The following is a 22,392-nucleotide window of genomic DNA, read 5'->3' as shown; positions in this document are numbered from 1 at the left end:
TATTTACTACTAGCGAGTTTAATCCATAATAATGTAATTTATGAATTGGTTTATATTTTCTAATAATACATTTAATCTGTAAAGTAGCTGAAGTCATGAAATAAATATAGTACAGTAAACAATACAATATTTATCTGAATGTAGTGGAGTAAAAGTAGAAATTAGCATAAAACTGAAAACTAAAAAAATAAAGTGCAACTTGATCTTAAGTACAGTTCCAAAGTGGATTTACTTTTTATTCAGAACTCCCTGGGGAGTATTAATACTTAGTGGATTATTCTGGTAAAATAAAATAGAAACAAAGTAAATAAGTGGACAGAAGAGCTATGAGGAAGAACAGAAATAATTTACTTTACAAAACAAAATTTAGTTTGTGCTCAGACTCTATTTTGTCTTAAAATAAGTGGATTAATCAGCAGATGGCGCTAAAGGATCAGGCAGGCTGACTGCGCACAACAAAACAGACCCTATACCCCCAAGCAGAACATTTATATATCCATAGGTTTATTTTTATTCATAAAAACAACACTTCATCATTAATAAGGTGCCTATTATCCGTCCCTGTATATTGTTCGCTGTTATTGATAAAGTACTTTTTATATTCCGAGCAGCTATTGGTTATATTTCATCCTTGACCATACCTGACCTTAGAAGTGTTTTTGTTTGACACCGTTGGGTCTAATTATGATTATGATGATGAATATTGCATTAGTAAGAGGATTAATGTCATGCATGGAACTCTAATTTTTCGCTGCTCACTCAGGCTTTAGATTTATGTCTTAGCTGTAATTGATGCTTTGTTTGTGAACTTAATCACTTTTTTTTTTGGAGAGGCTGAAGGACACAGGTAAACACAGCTATTAATACACCCACCAGTCACACACACAAATAAACAATCTTTTACTTAATTTATTGCTGCAGTCGCCTCAGATGACCTGCAGAGATCTTTGCTCGTCTAATCTTCTTTGCCTTTGATATAAAGCAGTTTAATACCACTTCAAATAGTGGAATATCACTGTGTACATTAAGTGAGGTACTGCATTGAAGTGCAAATTTAAAGTACTTCTGCTTTAATGGAGTATTTCCACTTTATATTTCTACTCCATTACATCCCAGAATGGAAAAAAGTACTTTTTACTCCACATAATATGTCTAAAAGCTTTAGTTACTTCTAAGATTACAGTTTTTCACCCTCTCTCTTACCATATATCACCAAATTTGGTGAACTTGGATGTGGATGTTTGTGATAAACTGAAGGATGAAGTTTAGATGAAGTGTTTTTTTATGTGTTGACAAAATTTCCCTGTTGCTGAAGCGAAATAAGCTCTTCAAAAATCCTCTTTGATCAACTGGAAAATGCATCATCACAAAGCTGAAAACGGCTGTTTTTCTGACACCATGAAAAGTTGCCATTGTGGGAAAAATAACAGCTACTAATAACATAATAACATTACTTGCTCTGTTCTATTTATGTGTCCCAGTAAGCCAAGACAGCTTGATAGAAAGGCAACATGAACAATACCAAGACCCAGATACTGAAGAAGCTAAATTGAACTCAATTTTAATCCGTTTTATTACTCACACCTGTATTATTCCTTCTGTCACATGTCAAAATGTTTTCTGTGAAAAATGCGTTCTCAGTCACACTGCTATTGAGTTGTTCCACTGATTTTTTCCTGCAGTTTATTGCCTTCTATGTGAAATCTGTTCTGTACGTAAGCCTTGTTATTTTCACATGTAGACTGTTAAATGGGCAGCTTATTAAGCAGGAAAATTTGGTGAAATAAACACCATATGCTCAACAGACTGGCAGAATCGAAGCCTCGGGCACTTGTACAACAAAACAGGGGAGAGAAAAAACTAACTTTTGTTCTTGTTATTTGTTTTAACATTGTTTTACATTAAAAGAAAATACATTTTATGCCTGTAGTCAATGCCTCCAAAAATCTATAAATGAGAGTAATGCCTTTTAAAAACATTAAAAACACAATATGCACACACTGATTCATACTAGATAGTGCACATATAAACAAGGCTCTCATCAGGCTTTTGTGTTGCTGAAAAGATGTTGATCTTGCAGCTTTTGTTACTAATCTTGTCTAATTTAATTTAAAATACAATTCTTTCTGCAGTCTTTGAATCCTCGAATAGAAATATCCACTCTCAGGGATCCAATATCTTCCCAATTCAAACCAGTTGGATTTAGAATTATTCATTCATATTAATACTGATGTTCACTTGAGCAATATTCTCTGCTCAGAGATAATTGCAGTGCCCGGGCTGCTGATTATTCCACAGAAAAATTCAATTTTCTAGATGTGCTTTGCAGCGAACACTCTCATGACATTTCCCTTGTCATATAAGTGTCAGTTTAAGCCTGTCTGCTTATACATTCTGCACTTTAATTTGCATTTTACAAGGATGCTTCATCACTGAACCATGACCTCCTCAACCCCCCTACACTTCCATCCCATATACACCCACTATAGCATGCTTGTATCAGATAGCAGGTTATACAAGATGTCATCTTTACGTCAAAGCCTTTCAGAACATAAATATACTCCATGTAGAGATGTTCCGAGCATGCAATTGCAGCAAACTAGCCCTATACTTCCTTTAAATTACTGTGTGCCGCCAAAGCCAAATTTCCCATCTATTTGCTTTTTGTTTTCAGGTTTTAACTGTGTGCAATATTTCACCTGCAGTCTAGGAAAAATGCCAGACATTTTCAGTTTGTCCCCAGAAATAATGGTAGTGCTAATGGTTCCGGAGAGCAAGGGATTAACCTTTTTGTTCCCAAACAGAATTAATGCATCTAACTCGTTGATTAAATAGTTGTTTACTTTAGTTTGTAAAACTTCTTTAAAAAAACTTTTAGTAATGTGATAGCTTTCATGTTGCACTCTAAGAAAAATCACATAAGACAGACCCTTTTGATAAACTACAGTAGAAAATTTCATGCTGCCACTTAAACTGTTACAAAAAAATGAATAAATTGTTGCATTTTTTTCACTCTAATTACCTTCTGCATACCTAGATATATTTTTTCCCTGTGTGATTGCAAAATTAAAGCATATTACTCCCTCTAGTGGATGTTGATTTATGGGCTTCCTGCTTCCAAGTTATATTGATTTTTGCCTTATGATGATAAAGAGAGAAGACTAAAGGGGGATCAGCCCAATGTCTCATAGTAAATTTGTCTAAAAATAAGCGGAATCCCTTACAAAAAAGAAAAAGTAAATGTGAAAATGTGAAGTGAATGTTGTCCTTGAGGATTATTGTTTCTCAATTAAAACACAACACACTAATAAAGGTGTAAAACATCTTTGGTTCAGTAAGCCATTAAAACAGTATGACAGCAGGTTATCAACAATCCTCTTCAAAATCTCTCCAAACCATATTCATTTCCCTTTCAAATGGCAAGATACATACACATATCGGAACCTTCATTAGGTACAACTTTTACACTGCTTGTTAACGCAAATATCTAATCAGCCAATCACATGGCAGCAACTCAATGCATTTAGGCATGTTGACATGGTGAAGAAGACCTGTTGAAGTTCAAAGTGAGTATCAGAATGGAGAAGAAAGGTGATTTAAGCAACTTTGAACATGGCATGGTTGTTGGTGCTGCTCTGAATATTTCAGAACCTGACATGACATGAACATAACAATGTTCACTCCAATGGCCTCCACATTAACCAGATCTCAATCCATAGAGCACCTTTGGGATGTGGTGGAGCGGGAGATTGCAGGATGTGAAGCCGACAAATCTGCAGAAGCTGCGTGATGCTATCATGTCAATATGAACCAAAATCTGTGAGGAATCTTACCAGCACCTTGTTGAATCTATGCCATAAAGAATTAAGGCAATTCTGATGGCAAAGGGGGGCCAGACCCAGTGCTAGCAAGGTGTACCTAATGTAGTGGCCGGTGAGTGTACATTGGCCATTTTCTGTCAATTCTTTTCACAAGATGAGGTCAAAATAGCAGCATGATTTGATGTGGTCTGGCAGAGGACTTTGTATGGTGCAGGAAACTGGAAACAGAGTTTAGACACCCAAAAATAATTAGGTGATTCATATGTGTCCTCATGGGTGTCTGACTTTGGAGTAACATGGAAAATAGTTATCATCGAGCTGGTGGTTTTTACTTCTCGTATAAGTTGTTTTTTTTTTTTTTTTTTCAATTGGCATTGAAAACCTTCACAGTTGATTTATAGTTTTGTAAGTCTATGAGAATATCCATTGCAACTATTTCTTAAAAGTACAAAACCTCATCATGTTAAATTGATCATTTGTCAGCCTCATGTTAGAGTTGTCCATGTGTTTCATCTTTGTAAGCAGTGCCCTTGAAATGAGGCGGTAAGAAAAGTGATATATTGACTTTGACAAGTTAAAAGCAACTCCTCCTGGCGGGGCACATCGAGGGTATTCAGGAGAGGAAGCAGTGTCTCCGCCAGACTCTGTCAGAAACTCCTTGAACTTGTCCCCATGAACTTCACACATAAAGAGAACCTTCTGAACTCTCCGGCTGTGTAGAGTGCATCACCCAAATCATCCAAACCAGTGGAGCAAAGACACATCTAATAGTGCCGTGACATTTTGACTTATTTTGTCTAAACTGTGTTCTGGGTGAAAGGCATTGCAATCTATTGCTACACCGTCTCTGTGCTCACAGTGGTAAAAACAGAAGTTTAATACCCAGTTGTAGCGATAAAAATGTTGTAAATCATACACTACTTCTTCTCCCAGAAGTGAGAGATGAATGCTTTATGTCAAAGGTTAAATCTTTTTCTTGAAGAAAGACCTGAGGTGTAATTTTTGAGCTATGTCTTGCTTTGTTAAAGTTCTGGACCAGTTGGACAAAGAAAATGGAGACTGGTTAGATGTTATAAAGGCATGTTTGAGATGGGAAAAAAAGTAGTTCATGTTTGCAATATTTTTAGTTGAAATAAACTCTGGAACAGCTGAAATGTAAAAACCCCACACAGCATATCTTTTAAAATTTCTGTTCAACATGTGTGATTACGTTGGAATAATTGTGCAAAACAGTTTCTAGGCTAAGAAAGAAAAGAACATTTGTTTTGTTGAGTTGCAACAAAAGTTTTGAGATATTTTTTATTTTATCCTTAGTTTTTATCCTTCTGTTATTGTACTCAGCTGCCTATGGGCACCCCGACCAGAGCGATTTGTACCTTGGACTTGAAACAGTGACCCTCTGGTTCAGAAGCCAAGTGCCCATGGATTGAAATACTGCTGCCCCCTTATGATGTCAAAGAAGACCAGATAAGAACTGACCCCGGAGGCATACACCTAGAGGTGATGGATCTTTTTGGTGTAAGTCAAGCGAAACTTGCTAGCAGCAGAAAAAAATGTTTTAGTGGTGCTGAATAACATAGACATAGAACATTAACATAATAACATAGAAATTAACATAATACTATAATTGTATTAATGTCCGACATAAAACATCCTTAGTTCCTGCTGTTGTTCATCATGTTTCTACAATTTAATGGAGTGGTAAATATAATGGCTTGAACAATGTGCGCAGGACATAAAGTCCAACCAGCGTGGGTAAATCAGCAATCCGCATGCGCAAAGCTGATTGCCTTTTGCCACGCTGCAATTTGATTGGCTGTTTGCCAAATTCTGTGATTGGCTTATAGTTGGCATAGATGTGGACATTTTTCTACAGCACATTAAAGTCTGCTTTTTGTAGAAAAACCTGCCATTAAATTTCGCTGGGCTCTCCAATTGTGTGTTATTGTTATAAACCAAGCCTCTGGTAAGAAATAATCAGATTTAATGTCGAGGTGTTCTCTGGGAGAAAATGGCTAACTGCTAGCTTGTCGGAGAAAATGCTTTTTTGTTTTTTTGTGTGCCTCTGGTGTTTTTCTGAGGGGAAGTTAACTTTTCCAGATCAGATATTGGGATCTGAAGCATCTTTCTTAGAGGATTATCAAACAAGAAAGCAACAGGACAACGCAGTAAAATCTGGACTTGCTTGGCAGCGCAAACAGCTAACAACAGTCTGGGATTGAGCAAACTCAGCAGGTATGTGCTAAGTCTGATTATTACTTGTGTTAAACTGTGTTGAAAAACTAGCCTAAAATTGAGCATTGTGTCAAATGTAAAATTTTAGAATTTAAGATATACCTTTTTAAAATATGTGATCTCAATTCAATTTGTGGATGGACATGATAAGCATGATTTTAACATAGCAGCTATCAAACTGAAACACAGCCACAAGCCATGACATTTTGCTGTATTATGGCCGCATTTATATCATCATATCTGTATTGTTTATCATGTACTGGAGTAGTCCTATAAGTAGCAGTTGTCATTCAAATAATTGGCTGGTGTTGTACATACTGATGTATGTTGACCTGCAAATGTTTATTACAACATAGACTCACTGCCACAATTAATGCAAATAAATACCTCAATTACAGTAAAGGCGACATGATTTCATGCCCTGATGTCAGCTCATTATTCACACTCACAAGGCTGTCATGGTCAAGATTTCTGCCATTTCCACTCTATAGTTATAGGTTGCAACACTTGAATATCAGAAAGCTCCAAGTTGTCATACTCCTTTTATTTTGTAGCTGTACAATCATACTTAGAGATAACATATACAAATAGACAACACTGAAAAAGGTTTAAAGGTGAAATTTACAGTGAAAGAAAAGGCTCGCAAATTCAGGTCAGATTTTCATCTTTTTGATCATTCTGGATTGCCACAAGAAAACCTGTCCTCTCCTCCTGTCTAATGAACCTCCTCTCTCTCTTAGTCATTACTCAAGCTGTAATTAATCAGGTGATTTGCTTTGAGAGCTAATGACCAGAAGGAGAGAAAGACAAGGTCTTTGCTCTCAAAATACTTAATCATAATCTGATGCAATATTTACAGAATCTGTCATTCTAATCTGGAGCAATTTATAAGTTAATTAGTAATTAGATGTGAGGGCAGGTTCATCCCTTTATTGCAGTCAACTGGAATGCAATTAAATCCATTCAATCAAGTTAGACAGTGTGATTGCATTTGAAATCAAGAGAAACATGCAATTAGATACAAATCCATGCCGTTCAGTTGCCTGAACTGAAAGATGGATGAAAAACAAATGTATGCTACTGAATGTCTAGAACTATACAACAATAAATTGGCCTCTTATCGGGAGATTCCACCGTCGAAGCCAACTTCTCTTGATTTAGCGCCTCACTAACTTGAATGATTTAATTGTAAGGCTCTCCGAGACTTTCCAAATGTTGTGGGACCGAATTAATCAAATTCTAAAATTAGTCACTCTGTTGAGGGTGTGACATTTACAGACCTCTCTTTCCCACTGTTTCTAGCTGTATTTTCACATTTTGGTCACTATGACATGGCTCTCTTCAGGGTTTTTTGGATCTACTGCTTTAAAACATCAGCATTGTTGCTCACTTGCCATTAAGTACAGTGCCATCTTGGCAACAGTAGTTCAGGAGTGGTAATACTGTGAATTATCCTTGTTTTTACACTGTAGTGTGATTATGCCACATCAGTCACAGGGTCATTTACAGTGGCGGTTCTAGACTAATTTTACTGTGGGGGCCAAGCAGGGGCCAGTGTTTAATCAGAGGGGAACAATAAAAAACTAAGCAAAAGATTATATTTGGGCATTCAAAACCTTTATTTTAGCTCATTTAAAAATCTAATTTCAGTATATTTGGTCATTTAAGTATATTTGGAAGATACAAATACACTGACATTTTTGTGCACAATTACTTTTTTTATTTTGAAAGTGCAGTATAGTGAGAATGATCTTTATATATATATATACCGTCGTTCATCGTTATAAATTGATCATTTTATTATTGATTTGACACAGGGGCCACAACAGGGGCCTAGGGCTTCTTCACAGGGGCAGTGGCCCCTATATGCCCCTGTGTAGAACCGCCACTGGCCATTTATTTGCATTATGAGTACTTTTGATACTTTGTACAGTTTGCTCATGATACTTATTGTTACCTATGTAATATTTTTTCCTGCATGGCTTGTACTTCTGGGTAATGGAGTATTTTTTATACTGCAGTATTGCCACTTTTACTTATGGAAGTTATTCGAATACCTTCTGCACCACTGTCTTGTTGTCGTTGTGAAGTATACACTTTTAAAAATAAAACGTGGTTGCCTGAGGGGTCTTCAGATGAATAGCATGACTGATGAGGCACTCCAGCTATTTAAAAAAAAAAAAGGTACTGGCATTCTGTATGTTACCTGGTTTGAGTATTCTGGCTGAGTGCCTCTTGAATGCAGACAGGTGGCAGCATTGTGGCAGGATCAGGATCAGGCTCCAGTTAATGGGATGCATAAGATTCAGCTCTCTTGAGTCTGTGTTTCTGTCTCATTGCTCCTATATACTGTAGCTCATTTGTCAACACTTTGTTGGCTGCTTTGTGAACAATCACACGTCACAGCGCGGCAGGATCTTCAGACTCACACTGTGTTGATTGGAGATGTTGAGTGCAGTGTCTCCTACAGGTACGCTTCCAAGATTAAACCCCAGCTGTTCTGATCACTTCACTCAGTAGTGAATCACTGGATTCAGGTTGGTGGAAAATTAGCAGGTGCTGCACAATGCCACAGCTTGAGTACAATTGTGAAAGCAGATTGGCCGCATTCAAATCGGGATGCAAATGTTCTCTGCTGTCAATATGTTCTAATTAACAAACTGTCGAAAGGTGCAAGGGTAGGGGAAAGGGATTATGAAGATGAATGACGAGGCAGCTGAACTTAACTCGGTTTTCTTTTTTCTCTTAGAGCTACATTTCCTATAAAATCACTTCAGCTTACCTACTGCTGCTGAATGAAAATATGTCTGGGAACATAAAGTGTGTGCTGAAATTTTCAGAGATTTCATTGATTGTTTTTTGGGTTTTTTTGCCTTTCTGTGTCTCTGCTACAGCAGGGCATAACCTGATTTGTTTTGGCTGTGCATTAAAAAATGACACCAAGCAGCATTTCTTTCTAGTCCTGTATTTATTTTTAAACTTGTGAGATAATGGGATTTCTAACTCAATTTTTCCATTTCAGCTCATGTCCGAGTGTGTGAAGGTAACCTCCCATTCACCATTACTCAGATGAAACATCAACAGAAGGGCAAAAAAATTGAGGTCACAGACAATCAGTGTGGGTACAAACGGGAACAGGATTTAATCACATCTTTGTTTTAATAAGAACAAAACTCTGTGCGAAATAGATTATTTCAAATCTTTGACAAATGGCTGCTCTGGTCACGCCAGCCCTTGGGACTTCAGTGATACATTTGTCTTATTCTAGTCACTTAATGTGCTGCTTAGCTTTTACCTCTATTTTTCTCATGAAGGTGAACTGAATCACAATTGTTGTTAAGAATTCATAAGCTGGAAGGAAAGGAAAGACGTGAACTCAAATGAACAGGATGAGCTGTAGAGGGAAGATTTTATGAGAAAGTAGCACATTTGCTTTACTTGCAGAGGTGCATTAGATCAATTCATGATCTTGTATTGACATTAGCATCAACTTGTTAGCATCGTCATTGTGAGTATGCTGGATTAGAATTTAGCTGCTAGCATTGCTGTAAACTCTCGGGGGCTTCCACATCAGGCGCAGGATCCAAGTACACTCGACTCCAAAGTCCAGTTTGTGTGACTAGTGTGAACACTGTGTACTGTACCAATGAGTGTCCAAACCATACAAGCACATACGTTGTAAACATGCCACCATCCAACATGGTCTCACAGGAATCCGTGAAATAGCCACAGATTTGCTTAACTCAAAATCCGTGGAATAGCCACGGAATCACTCAAATTTCTGTGAAACTGACACGGATTTCGCCACAATGCAAGTTAATGACAGTCATATCCCGTGGCTATTCCAACATACAAAGTGATTATGTACATTCGCAGAGTGAAGATTTAGAAAATAAAACATATATTTACCGCTAGAAATGTGATCAAAATCAAAATATTGATTTTTTTCACTAAAAATGAGAGAACTGTCCGCCATGTTTTTTGTTCTGACCGCCGGGACCTCGAAAGTCACGTGACTTGGAACAAACCAATAGGAAAAAATATCCATGGAATAGCCACGGGATATGACTGTCATTAACTTGCATTGTAGCGAAATCCGTGTCAGTTTCACAGAAATTTGAGTGATTCCGTGGCTATTCCATGGATTTTGAGTTAAGCGAATCCGTGGCTATTTCACAGATTCCTGTGAGACCAGGTTCCACCATCAATAAATTAATTCACACACCAATAAACGCAGCATCAGGAGCAATTTGGGGTTCAGTATCTTGCCCAAAGAAACTTCAACATGTACATTGCTGCTCAGCTCTTTGCTGGCAGATGTTAATGACTCTCCCTGGTTGATATTGGCTTATTATGGTGATTAGTCACCATGATTGAACTTCCTGTCACATGTAAAATTAGAATAAGATGATTAGTCTGTCTGTTGTTGTTATCATCCTGACCTCAGATTACCTCACATTTCATGTATTTTTGCAACCTGACACTGCTATTCAAATTAACTGGTTGAGGTACTTAGAAACAAAACTCAACAGGACACATTCATACTATATGAAGCTCCGTCTTAACTTGCTGCCAGCTGCACTCAGTTCACTCTCACTCTCACTACCACTGCCAATAGAGGTCAATACAGACGTGATCTTTTCCTTGTTCCGTTGGTTCCTCGTCCCTCACGGAGCCGCCGAGTTCGCCTTTTCTCTCAAGGTTAATTTCATTTGAACTACACCAGCTCTTGTACTGGCTTGCTGCTTGTCTGTTTTAAGGCCCTGTCTTTATTGATTGCTGTGAAATGAAATTATGCCTCCCTGTAAAGTGGGACCTAGCCCCGACACAGTTAATGATCCCCTCATAGCAGTTCATATTCCCAACCTCATCTTTTCTTTCCCTTCTTTTATTGGTTCAATACACCAACTTGTATTTAGAGCAAATGCAGTTTATCTTGTTGAAAACAGCAGGCTGTCTGGAGGCTCTTCACAATTTTCACCTGTACAGACAGACATCGTTTTCCAATTGAGTAATGCGTTATTAGCTGTGATTATTCTAAAAGCTTTTTGTGCTCAAGGATAGGATTGTAAATAGCTGTTTCGGTTACAGCTCAAATACACACATACAGAAACAAACACGTAACTTGTGGAGGAAGAAGCTGCCAAAATAAAAAAAATAAAGAATACAATAAATGTAGTAAAAATATTAATATTCTTAAAATGTGTTCATAATTTATAAAATGTGACATAGATTGTGTTTGTGATAGATGTGTTTTACTTTGCTTCTTTATTCACTTCTATTAATTCCACTTACTTGTGTAATAATGCATAGATAAATAAGATAAATAGATGAGAAAATAGCCAATAAATAGAAATAATTGAAATTTATTTAAAAATAAAAAGGGAAAATTAGTAGGGAAACAAGTAAATAGGGAGATTAATTAAAGTGAAAATAAACTAAGGAAATTTAGACAAATATATATATGGGGGCGCCTGTGGCTCAGTTGGTAGAGTAACCGGAAGGTTGGTGGATCGATCCCCGACCATGGCAGCTACATGTCAAAGTATCCTTGAGCAAGATACTGAACCCCAAACTGCTCCCGATGCTGCGTTCATCGGTGTGTGAATGAATTCCCAATGGTGGCAGGTGGCACCAGTGTGCCCTGGTAGCCTCGGCCACCAGTATGTGTGTATGCATGTGTGTGTGTGAATGGGTGAATGAGCGTAGTGTGTAGTGTAAAGTGCTTTGGATAAAAGCGCTATATAAGTGCACCCCATGTCACAAGTAATGCCTACATTTAATTCTAACATTGTTATTGTTAATAATAGCACATTAATGTATTTATCAAGTCATTTATTTATTTTTATTCTATCCTTTATACTTATTGCCACCGAATTTGGAACAGACATTTAGGTTTCCCTGAGGATGAATTGTCAAAGTTTATTATCTACTTTGTGTTAAGTGCTAATTAGCAAGCTGAGCTTATATGTTGACCATAGTAAACTAGCTAAATGGCATAATATTAGCATGCTGGTGTTAGCATTTAGCTAAAAGCACTAGAATGAACACACCAACCAACAAAGTGACCTTATTGAGTAACAGCCATAAAAGCCATTTATTGCCTTTTACAACATGCTAACAGCTTCCAAGATCCAAGCAAACTGTACACGGTAAAGAAAGCACTACCTCGATTGAAGTTCTTCCTCATGTCCTAACAACAAAATGCTTTTACTCGGGATTGAAGAGAAGGAGTTGTAGTTAAAGGACAAACAATAACCAGGCTGATGACGTTGCTGCTGGGTTCAGTGTGGCTACTGCTGGCCTTCTCTCTGCTGTTTACCCCTGTGTCTGTCGGAGCTTGTTTAACTCAGGAGTTTAGCTGCTCCCAGGGGTTATGTGTGCCGGAGGACTGTGTGTGCGACTTCACTGACGACTGTGGAGATGGCAGCGACGAGGAAGACTGTGAGTAAAGCAGGAAACATACACTACAATAAGTATATAATCTTGATAGGAGAATAATACAGGTGCATCTCAATAAATTAGAATATCATGGGACAAGGGCGGTTCTAGGCAGCATATATGAGGGGGCATCATGTGTACACATCATGCTCCAGCACTTTTTTTCTGTGCTAGTAACGATGCTTTCTTCATTGAAAGGGGTCTATGTGTCCAACCCCAACCTGGAGAAGTGGATTACACTTCTGTCCAGGCTGACCTGTCCAGGTGTCCCACCTGAAGACTAGGCTCCTGCTGGTCTTCAGCTCTTAAGGTCACTGAGGCATACAAACCCCCTGACCACAATAAGGTGGCAATCCCTCAGGGGGGGGAAACTGAAAAATAAAAATAAAATAAATGAATAAAATAAAATAAAACATCCTTCATACAGATTTCAGCCAACAATCGTGTATCGTGTGTCCCTTATTCGTCAGATTTTTCCGCTACTGAAAATATTTTGTCAAATTGTAATGTATATCCATTTTGTGAGTATATTAAAATGTGATTTCTCAATTTCTAAAATTTAGATTTGAGGGGGCAAGACATTTATTTAAGGGGGCTCGGCCCCCTCTTGCCCCTGCGTAGAGCCGGCCTCATCATGGAAAAGTAAATTTCCAGTAGTTCAAGTCAAATAGCCCCAACCAAGTATTTAGAGCATATAGGTGGACGTACATACTTTTCAGAGGCCAACATTTCCATATCAAACACACTTTTTAAAATTGGTCCTTTGTAATATTACAATTTTTTGGAGATACTGAATTTTAGGTCTTCATTAAATGTAAGCCATAATCATTTTAATTAGAAGAAATTAAATAAATTAAGACATGAAATGTTTCATTCTCATTGTGTAATGGATCTATATCATGTGTTATTTCCACTTTTTGGATTGAAATACTGACATAAATAAACTTTTCTATGATATTCTAATTCATTGAGATGCACCAGTAAATTGACTTTGACTGAAATTTGACTGATTTTTCATGGTATTGTCACTGAGATTGAGATGAAATACCTCTCTGTAACGCTGGTATGCAGGGTGAATACAACATGATGTACCATTATGGCGTTTACTCAATATCATCAAGCTTTTTTCCAGCTGAGATGACATGTATTTAACAGTCTGTAGCTGTACAGTACATTATTATTATTGTTTTGTATTAACTGCTTTTCTTACCCTGCTTACCAGCTTTTCTTAGATAATTAAGAAAATGTTGACCGAGGCAGTTAAGTGTTAATTACCCACTTACAAAATGATCAAGATGATCATTTTTAACCATCACAGATGTATGCACTTGCATGCACACTCGTTTACATATTTACTTGTTTACTTCATACATTAATACTTACTTGCACATTGTGCTAGACAAGTCCATTCTCCATGTGAGCAGTGAAGTAAAATTTTTATTTTACTTTTATTAAATTTTTTTTGGCAGCATTTGGTGCAAATAACAAAAAATAGAGGTCTGAATTGGAATAACAGTTTACACATAAAGTATTAAAGCATTCTTAATGTATGCCCATTTTCTAACACAACATATACAAGTTAGCGATAATAGAGGTTTCTGTGAGAATATTCAGTTGTAATTATATCTTAAAATATGAACTCATAAAATGTAATTCTGTGTTGCATCAGTGCTGATCCTGTCTGGCATACCTCAGCAGTATGATTACTAATTATTCACCATCCCTTGTGACACATTTGACCATAAAGTCAAAATAGATTTAGAGAAGATGCATATAATGAGAAGCCATTTTGCTGACTCTGCTGACTGAATTTTTACTGTTTGTTGAACCCAAAGCTAAATCCCAATACACAGATTCACAGTAAACTATATTTCAGGATGAAACACAAAAAAGCACTAGTGGAAAGTGTTTTTTGTTGTTGAAGGCTCCAGATATAAGAGGTGTGACTTTGAGGAGGGATTCTGTGACCTGATCCAGAGCTCAGAGACGCTCTCTGGATGGACCAGAACAACTGAGCTCCTGCGACCTTCACAAGACCACAACAACAACACATCAGGTAGGAAGATCTGACATCTGTCATGTGGGACATACTGTAAATCAATTTTAAATTCACAACCTTCACTGTATCTGGTTTATTCATATTTTATATACATGCACACCCCCATGTCTCCCTCTCCTTTAGCACATTTCCTGTCACTTGTACCTGTCAGTGGAAACAGAACCACTGCAGACCTGAGCAGCCCCGTTTTCCTGCCCAGTCAGACCTGCCAGGTAACAAAAATCGGTAACGCTTTATAATAAGGTCCTTAATAACCATTAATTAACAAGTAATAAGGCATTGTTCTCGCTTTAGATCCGGTAGTTGCAAAAAGCATAGTTAACTTATAGTTAACTTATAATAGATGAGCAATAAAGTATATTTTAATATCAATAAGCAAACAAAATAAGATTAATAAAGGCATGGCAAAGACATAATGGGTGGGTCATGGGTGTTTGTAATGCCATTATTAACACTTATATAAGCTTATAAACACAGAATAATGTTAATGTAAGGACTTACAAGGGCCTTATTACTTGTTAATTAATGGTTATTACAAGGACCTTAATATAAAGCGTTACCCAAAAATCCCCTATTGGCATGCACACAAAACAATCAACAACCACATTACAACAACAGGTGATATCTTCATTTCACTTTCATTCAACAGATGAGTTTCTACCACTATGTTGGCGCAAAACATGGAGATCTTCAGGTCTTGGTTCAGGCTCATACTCTGGATCAGAGCGCAGAGGTGTGGAAACACTCCACACAGATTGAAACGTGGCAGCGGACAGTGATTAAGTTCTCCAGCAATCACAGTTTTCAGGTCTGTAACATTTACAATTTACTATAATAGAGTTTACTATATAGAGCTGTATATCAAGTATATCAATACTAAATTGATTCAAATCTGATATCTGACATACATCACAGTTTGTTGCATTGATAATGCAGTTTTAAATCATTAAGTAGTTTATGTCATAGTGCATTTGGCCAAGCTTCATCTTATTGAACTATACCATATTGTATTATTGATATTTTTATTACATGTTGAACAGACTAATGCTAATTTTCAGGCTCATGTTGGATTTCTACTAGAACATGTTTACATGCTTTTATGTTTGAATTTTTTTTTTCTGATACCGTCTGTCTTAATTTACGTGTATTCACTCCCTATCTGAGATGCTCTGTTGTTGAGACGCTCTCTGTGTCTGTGCACCGTCATTTCAGCTAGGTAGTAACTGTTAACAGCACTCTAGCAGCACTTTCTGCATACGTATAGTTAAGTTGTGACATCAGAACCTTATGGACCTCCTGATGGCTCATTGAAAGGCGCAGTTTCTTTTTGCAATATGGGACCTTTACGATATACAATTTAAGATATAACCTATGAGTTTTCCTGCGACTGATCAAGTCATCACAGCAGAAATGAGCCGCACAACAAGAGCTGTTTCTGTGCAATGAGGGGCTACTGACTCAACTAGACCCTTCAGAGGCCATCTGGAGCCCTGTGAAGCCTGCTGTTTGTGTCCTTCCTAAAGTATATCCTCAGACAATGTCAGTGTGTCACCCTTCTCCTCCTCTCTGCCCTCGCCATCTGTCACTGACTTCAGCCTGATCACTTTCATAAGATGGTAAAGACAGGTCAGCTCTCTGCTAACATCCACTTTCCCCTCCATTAATCTACTTCATGTTTTAAAGGCAGCTGAGTTAACTGGATAGTTTACCACAGTGATTCTGGGCGATTTTAATTTAGTCTTTAGCCCAGTCCACTTGATGATTTCCACTTTTTCGCCTGCTTAAATATCCTCAGGGTTTTTTTCTTCGGATATGTCTGCATATGTATATATATATGTGTATATATATACATGTATATATATATATATATATATATATGTATATATAATATATAATATATATTAATATAATATTAATATATATTATATGTATATTTATATTATATATATATATATATATATATATATATATATATATATATGTATACACATTTGGTCTAAAGCTTGAAACAGAATCACAGAAGATCTAATCAGAGTGATGTGATTAACCTGCTGCTACTAACAACAATAACTCTGTGGATAAAAATACCCAATATTTTCTGAGAGTAAGGGTACATTGTCTGAATCAGATAAACACACTGGTTTAGCTGTAAAATCTTAAATAAACAGTTATATATACACTCACTGCTATCATTCGATAGATTGTATTATTTTCTGGGCTCAAAGTCCAGTTTTAGAAAAAAGAAACACCAGATGACAAGTATGACCAATTACAATTGGTTGGATGCATTTTCCCATCACCCACAATGACACAATCTATTGTTTAGATCAGTCATAAATGATGGGCTATAAAACTACAGGGGTGTAGATAAAGCTGTTCAGTGGACTTTGATCAGTGCAGATTTCATATCATTAGCACAGTGACTGTCACAGAATATGTGATGTTTATCACCAGCAAGCATTGCGACTCTGGAGATGGCAATGTCTGTCTGTAATTGTAACTATTTGAGGGATTGTCATGAAATGTTGTCCAGACATTCATGTCCTCCTCGGGATGAATTGTAGTGACTTTGGTGATCTGCTTTCTTTTGGTCTGGAGCCATTATCATGTTAAAATTTCATTTTGTTCAGTAATTCAGTATTCACCTACAAAATGAATTCAATTAGATACTAGCTGTAGACTTTTAGAGTCAGACCATGATCATGTCATGCAACTGCTTAATTAGGGTATTTTTTGTTTGTATTCAGCCACTGCACATATTTGTGTGCCAATGTTATGACTGGAGCAAAGGAGCAAGTCATTTGACATTATATTAGGGTTGTCAAAAGTATCGATACTCAAAAAAGTATCGATACTAAAACGTTGTATCCGGATACAGTACTCATTTTCAAAAGTATCGAGTATCTGAAGCTTGTTATCATAGTTGCAGTTTCTTTTTGCTCAACTGTTTTTTATTATAAATATTTAACCGGTGGTTGTGTTAATTTTTACATGTTGCATTTTTCTTGTTAATAAAAATATTTCTGTTAAAGGGGTCTTTGTTTTTATCCTTGTGGTATCGAAAATGGTATCGAGTATCAAATATTTTCCTGAGTATCGGTATCGAGTTGAAAATTTTAGTATCATGAAAACCCTACATTGTATAAAGAGCAACAAAGTGCACATATAAAGGAGGTTGGGTGGACGGTTGGGTCAAACAGGACTTTGATCCAGGAGAATGCTTTTCTAGTCCTGTGTGAAAGCTTTAGTCAGCGTCTTAAAAAAGTGGACAATAAATGTAACAATGTTAGTATAAAACCGCGTCATGTTCTAGTAATGCAACATCACAAGGTATCTTTAACCCAAACCATGATATTTTCTTAAACCTTACCAGTTAGTTTCATTTCACAACAACAGAAGAATGGTCATATATGTTGTTGGAAGACATTGGCAAATGAATAATTCTGCCATTTAGGTATGAGTGTCAGTGTTAACACACACATAGTAGTCACTTACTACAAGCAAATGCACTAATGCACACACATATTGATGGTACACACAAGCCAGAATACAAAAAGATGAACAGACTGTGTAGAAAAGTAATAAAAAGAGACAACTGAGTGATTTTCTTGATTTCTTTTGTTTTCTGTGTTTCCATCAGGTGGTGATTCGAGGGCAGTTTTCAGCTGACAGCAGAGCCTCTGAGGTCCTGGCCCTCGATGACCTATCCTTTGGTCTCGGCTGTGTGACTGGGGCTGGTACAGATACCTTTATTAACATCTCACTCCACAAACGGGACAAGTTCACACCTTGACATTTTAAAATATCGCCACACATAAACAGACCACCACAAACCTGTTTTGAATACTGATAACAGGGGAAGACACTAATGGATGGGATTCATAACAGAATAACTGGATCATTAAAATAGTGCTTGCTACACATTTTCCCTCGCTGAACAAGGGGCAGTCAGTGCTACAGTGTATGGGTTTATTTATGTGTGCGTTAGTGCGCTGCCTGCAGCTCAATGATGAATATGATACAGCTGAACATCTTGGCTGGGAGCCTTTGATAAAGCGCTGTTCTCTTGATATTTTGGACATCTTTTTTTTACATGTTGTCTTAGTGATATACAGATTTTTCAGCTGCAAGCACAAGCTATAGCACCTTTACAGCTGCTGTTTTTCATCCAATATAGGATGATGTTGCTGCTATCTGCCTGTAAAACAAGCTGAGCTTTATTGATTGTCTTGTGTAGGCTGCTACCTGTGGCCTTCCGATTTTTTAGGTCTCTACAATTCACAATACTGAGTTCAAATTAGAAAATATATTCTTTTTTTTTATTGTACAGTTCAGTAAGTGCCTTTTTTTATAGTTTAAGAAGCGATATTTTATTCATAAAACACACTGCTAACATACACAAACTAGTCTGTTAATATCCTTCCTTAAATCTGATGTGATCACTTGCCACTGAACTTTTTTTGACAAGATTGAGGACAATTTGAGAAAAAGATTCCTTTGTTTCTCAGACAAAGATCTACAAGATATTTTCTTCTATTTTTTAATTTAAAAAACTTTTTTACTTAAGAAGGAAGGGTATAACCTATGCAGTACGTATTTTCTTTTTTGTAAAGTGAAACAAAAATATCTTGTCTTAAAATAAACCAAATTTTAAACCAAATCCCAAATCAAATAAATCAAGAAAAGACTGCTTTTATGCCAAGATTTATGTTAAAACGATATATAGTCTCATATTGCAATATTTATAATATCGATATATTGCCCAGCCCTACTTGAGAGTCTGTTGGACACTCTGTCACCTTGGCACTTGGTCCCTCAGCTTCCATCTGTTTTCTTCCCCCAACAGTAGCTTTATGAAATGCTCCAGGCCTCTAAAAGCATGGTCCATGTTATCTTATAAAACAAGCTCCACTACAGGAGAAACAACCAATGGGCGTCACAGTAAAATACCAATAACACTTTACTACACAGGCAAAGGGTTATTATGTATATAACATATATGCAGGCTGACCTATATATGTGGAGAAGACAAGGTCATTGTTTGAATGTGGCTCACATCTATTATCATCTATTACTGATGCCATTACAGTTACTTACACTGTCTTCATGTCCCGCTCTTTGTTATTTATCCTGTTTACATAGATATTTAGTTTGTTGCACATTGTATTTGTTCAGTTATGGATTCATAACATCAAATCACATTACAATTAAAATAATAACATTATAAGCTGAGGCCTATAATTTAATGTTTGTAAGACAGAAACATGTAACTGTAAATTGTATTTTCAGCCAAAGCTCGATTACACCCTGCTACCATAAATCACACTCTGCGCAGGTTTTTAGGAATGAGCTGGCCAACATATAATCTATTACAGTTAAGCTTTTATTTGGCTAATTGATATTCCCAGTCATTTCATCTGCCCTACTGTAGCTTAATCATTTTATCAGATAATTTATCTTGCTGAGTCAGCGAGGAAGACACTATTTAGCGGTTTAATATCCCAATATACTGTAGAGATAACCCTGTCTCTTAGAAGTTATGCTTAAATACAGTGCCAGGTATGTTAATTAACATTTTCTCATTATGTTGTATGCATGAAAGCAGTGCAGTCTTTTCGTCTCTTATCAAATGTTTCGATTGTTTCAAATTATTTGTATTTAAATATAATTTCTAGGAGACAGGGTTGGTACAAAGACAATATATAGACAATATACAGTTATTAAAGCTAAAATAATCAGTATTTTCACATGAAAGGTGCTGTACATGATGTTCAAAACGAAATTCAGTCTGGGCTGGGATTGCCTCCACACGTCTCCCAACCGATGGATGGACGGGTGGATGGATGGATGGATGGATGGATAGGTAGATAGATAGATAGATAGATAGATAGATAGATAGATAGATAGATAGACTGTGGTGGTGGAAGATGCAAACATGACACACATAAAACACATACAATCTATGAATATATAAATACACAAAAGTCATAAATAAATACACTAGCAATACACTATACACCTATAAAAACATACAGCAACAAACAATTGTGCAAATGTTCAGGAACCAGCAGCAGCAGGTGAACACATTTAGATTACACTTTCAATTTTGAGGTCAAGATTTGATTCAAATCTCAATTTACACTGTTTTTTCTGCCCTAAAGGCTACGTCACTGTTAGGTTGTCGAGTGTTGATTTGTAAAGATTGAGCAATCATTGGTTTTACGCTGTGACAACTGGCATTCATACTTTCAAATTATTCTTTGAAAAGATAGGCTACATGGTAATAAGTGGGATATAACTGCCATATTTTTCCAGAATCTACCACACCCATATGGTTCATCAATCTTTCGATTTTCACAATCAAGCTCATTTTCTTATCACTTTTCCATTCAGAATTGAAATTGTGACATCCCTACTTTCGGCTTCTGCGACATTGCCATCCCGTCACCGTTAGAAATTAGCCAGCTAGTGGAACGTGAGCACTGGGATCGCCAGCAGTTTCAAAATCACAGACTTACATACACTAACATCCACGCACAGCTGGACTGGCTACCAAAACAAAGAACAGATTAATGTATTAATGTTCTGAATGTCATGCACCCAACCTTGAACATTGGATTAAATGACTGTATGTAATGTAAAAGGGGTTGCATGTTGGTTGCCTGATGTGTAAATAGGCAACTGTTTGCTATCTTATTAGCTATAAGAACAGCTTGTTCCACTGCCCCAAAAGTGGCCCAAAAAATCAATAAATTCTGCTTTGAAACCCCTTTGACCCCGTTATAATGTTTTAGCCATCTGTTAGAGTGGGGCAACTTTTACTCTATTAGAACATCAGTTTGGTGACCTCACATAATTGCCAGTATGGCTCAGCTCATGTTCAAAAAGTTAGTTACTGCAGAAATCATAAAGTAGACACCATTTAAAGTCTCATTTTCAATAGCCAGCCAAAAGCCGTTCAAAAAATGGATGATTTTTCATTTATGTTTCCAATACTCCACATAAGCAGAATGAAATTCATTCAATAGATGGGTGTCTTGGACATACTATTGATAAAAATATCTGAACTTTATTACTTCACAGTTGAGTGTAATCTTCCATAACACAGAGCTAATGTACTCCTCTCTGGATGCAGCAGAGCTCGTCTATATAAATCCACCATGATCTCCCAGCGAGTGCTCTTTAATGATAAAATCACTTTATAGGACTCAGTGATAACGACTGTAGCTCTTTGTATCAGGTTGGTCTACATCTGATTCGGTAGCACTCGGTTATCAAAGTATCTCTTGCAACTGAACACTGTGATATCGATTGTATTAATCTTTTAATTTAATTTTAATCTTTTGTGTCAGGGAGCAGTGTACCCCTTCCTCCTGTTTGCCCTCCCTCGTTTTTTGCCTGTGGCAGTGGAGAATGCATCGAGGAGAGCAAAGTGTGTGACTTCACCCCACATTGTCCCCACGGAGAGGACGAAGCCAGCTGCCGTAAGAACCTTGTTGCCAAGTAACCCTTTCAAATAATCCACATCCTATTTGTACGTTCGACTGAGAGCAGTTTTTATGAAATATATTTATCTGCCAGTATGACGAAGCAGTGAAATGACCTGTAAGTGTATAAGTGGCAGCCTTTATAAGAGCTGGTTGAATGGCCTTACTCAAGCCCTTTTCATGCTGCAATTTAGCAAAACTGCTGTAACGAAGCTCTGCCGTCATTTCGCCTTAGAACATTCATACTGATTCAGTATTGGCGACCATCCATGTGGAACAAAGTGGGAGGAGACTGTAGTGCTGTGTAACAGAGCAGAGGCAGTACATGTACAATAAGCGACGGCAGCAG

The 22,392-nt window shown here is 37.0% G+C and overlaps 1 protein-coding gene across 1 annotated transcript in view; it reads left to right on the top strand.

The window, feature by feature from the left end:
- The first annotated feature begins 12,066 nt into the window (after positions 1-12,066).
- malrd1 (MAM and LDL receptor class A domain containing 1) overlaps positions 12,067-22,392 on the top strand; it is a 70,224-nt gene continuing 59,898 nt past the window's right edge. The window contains exons 1-6 of the mRNA XM_059326517.1: positions 12,067-12,500; positions 14,422-14,553; positions 14,680-14,768; positions 15,206-15,364; positions 18,197-18,293; positions 21,909-22,040. Of these exons, the coding sequence (XP_059182500.1) occupies positions 12,323-12,500; positions 14,422-14,553; positions 14,680-14,768; positions 15,206-15,364; positions 18,197-18,293; positions 21,909-22,040 (787 nt within the window). The 5' untranslated portion in view covers positions 12,067-12,322. The remainder of the gene's footprint in view (positions 12,501-14,421; positions 14,554-14,679; positions 14,769-15,205; positions 15,365-18,196; positions 18,294-21,908; positions 22,041-22,392) is intronic.

Source organism: Centropristis striata, chromosome 23 (genome assembly GCF_030273125.1).
Source record: "Centropristis striata isolate RG_2023a ecotype Rhode Island chromosome 23, C.striata_1.0, whole genome shotgun sequence".
Taxonomy (NCBI): domain Eukaryota; kingdom Metazoa; phylum Chordata; class Actinopteri; order Perciformes; family Serranidae; genus Centropristis; species Centropristis striata.
Note: the sequence above shows the minus strand (reverse complement) of the source record. Positions and strands in the feature narration are given on the sequence as shown.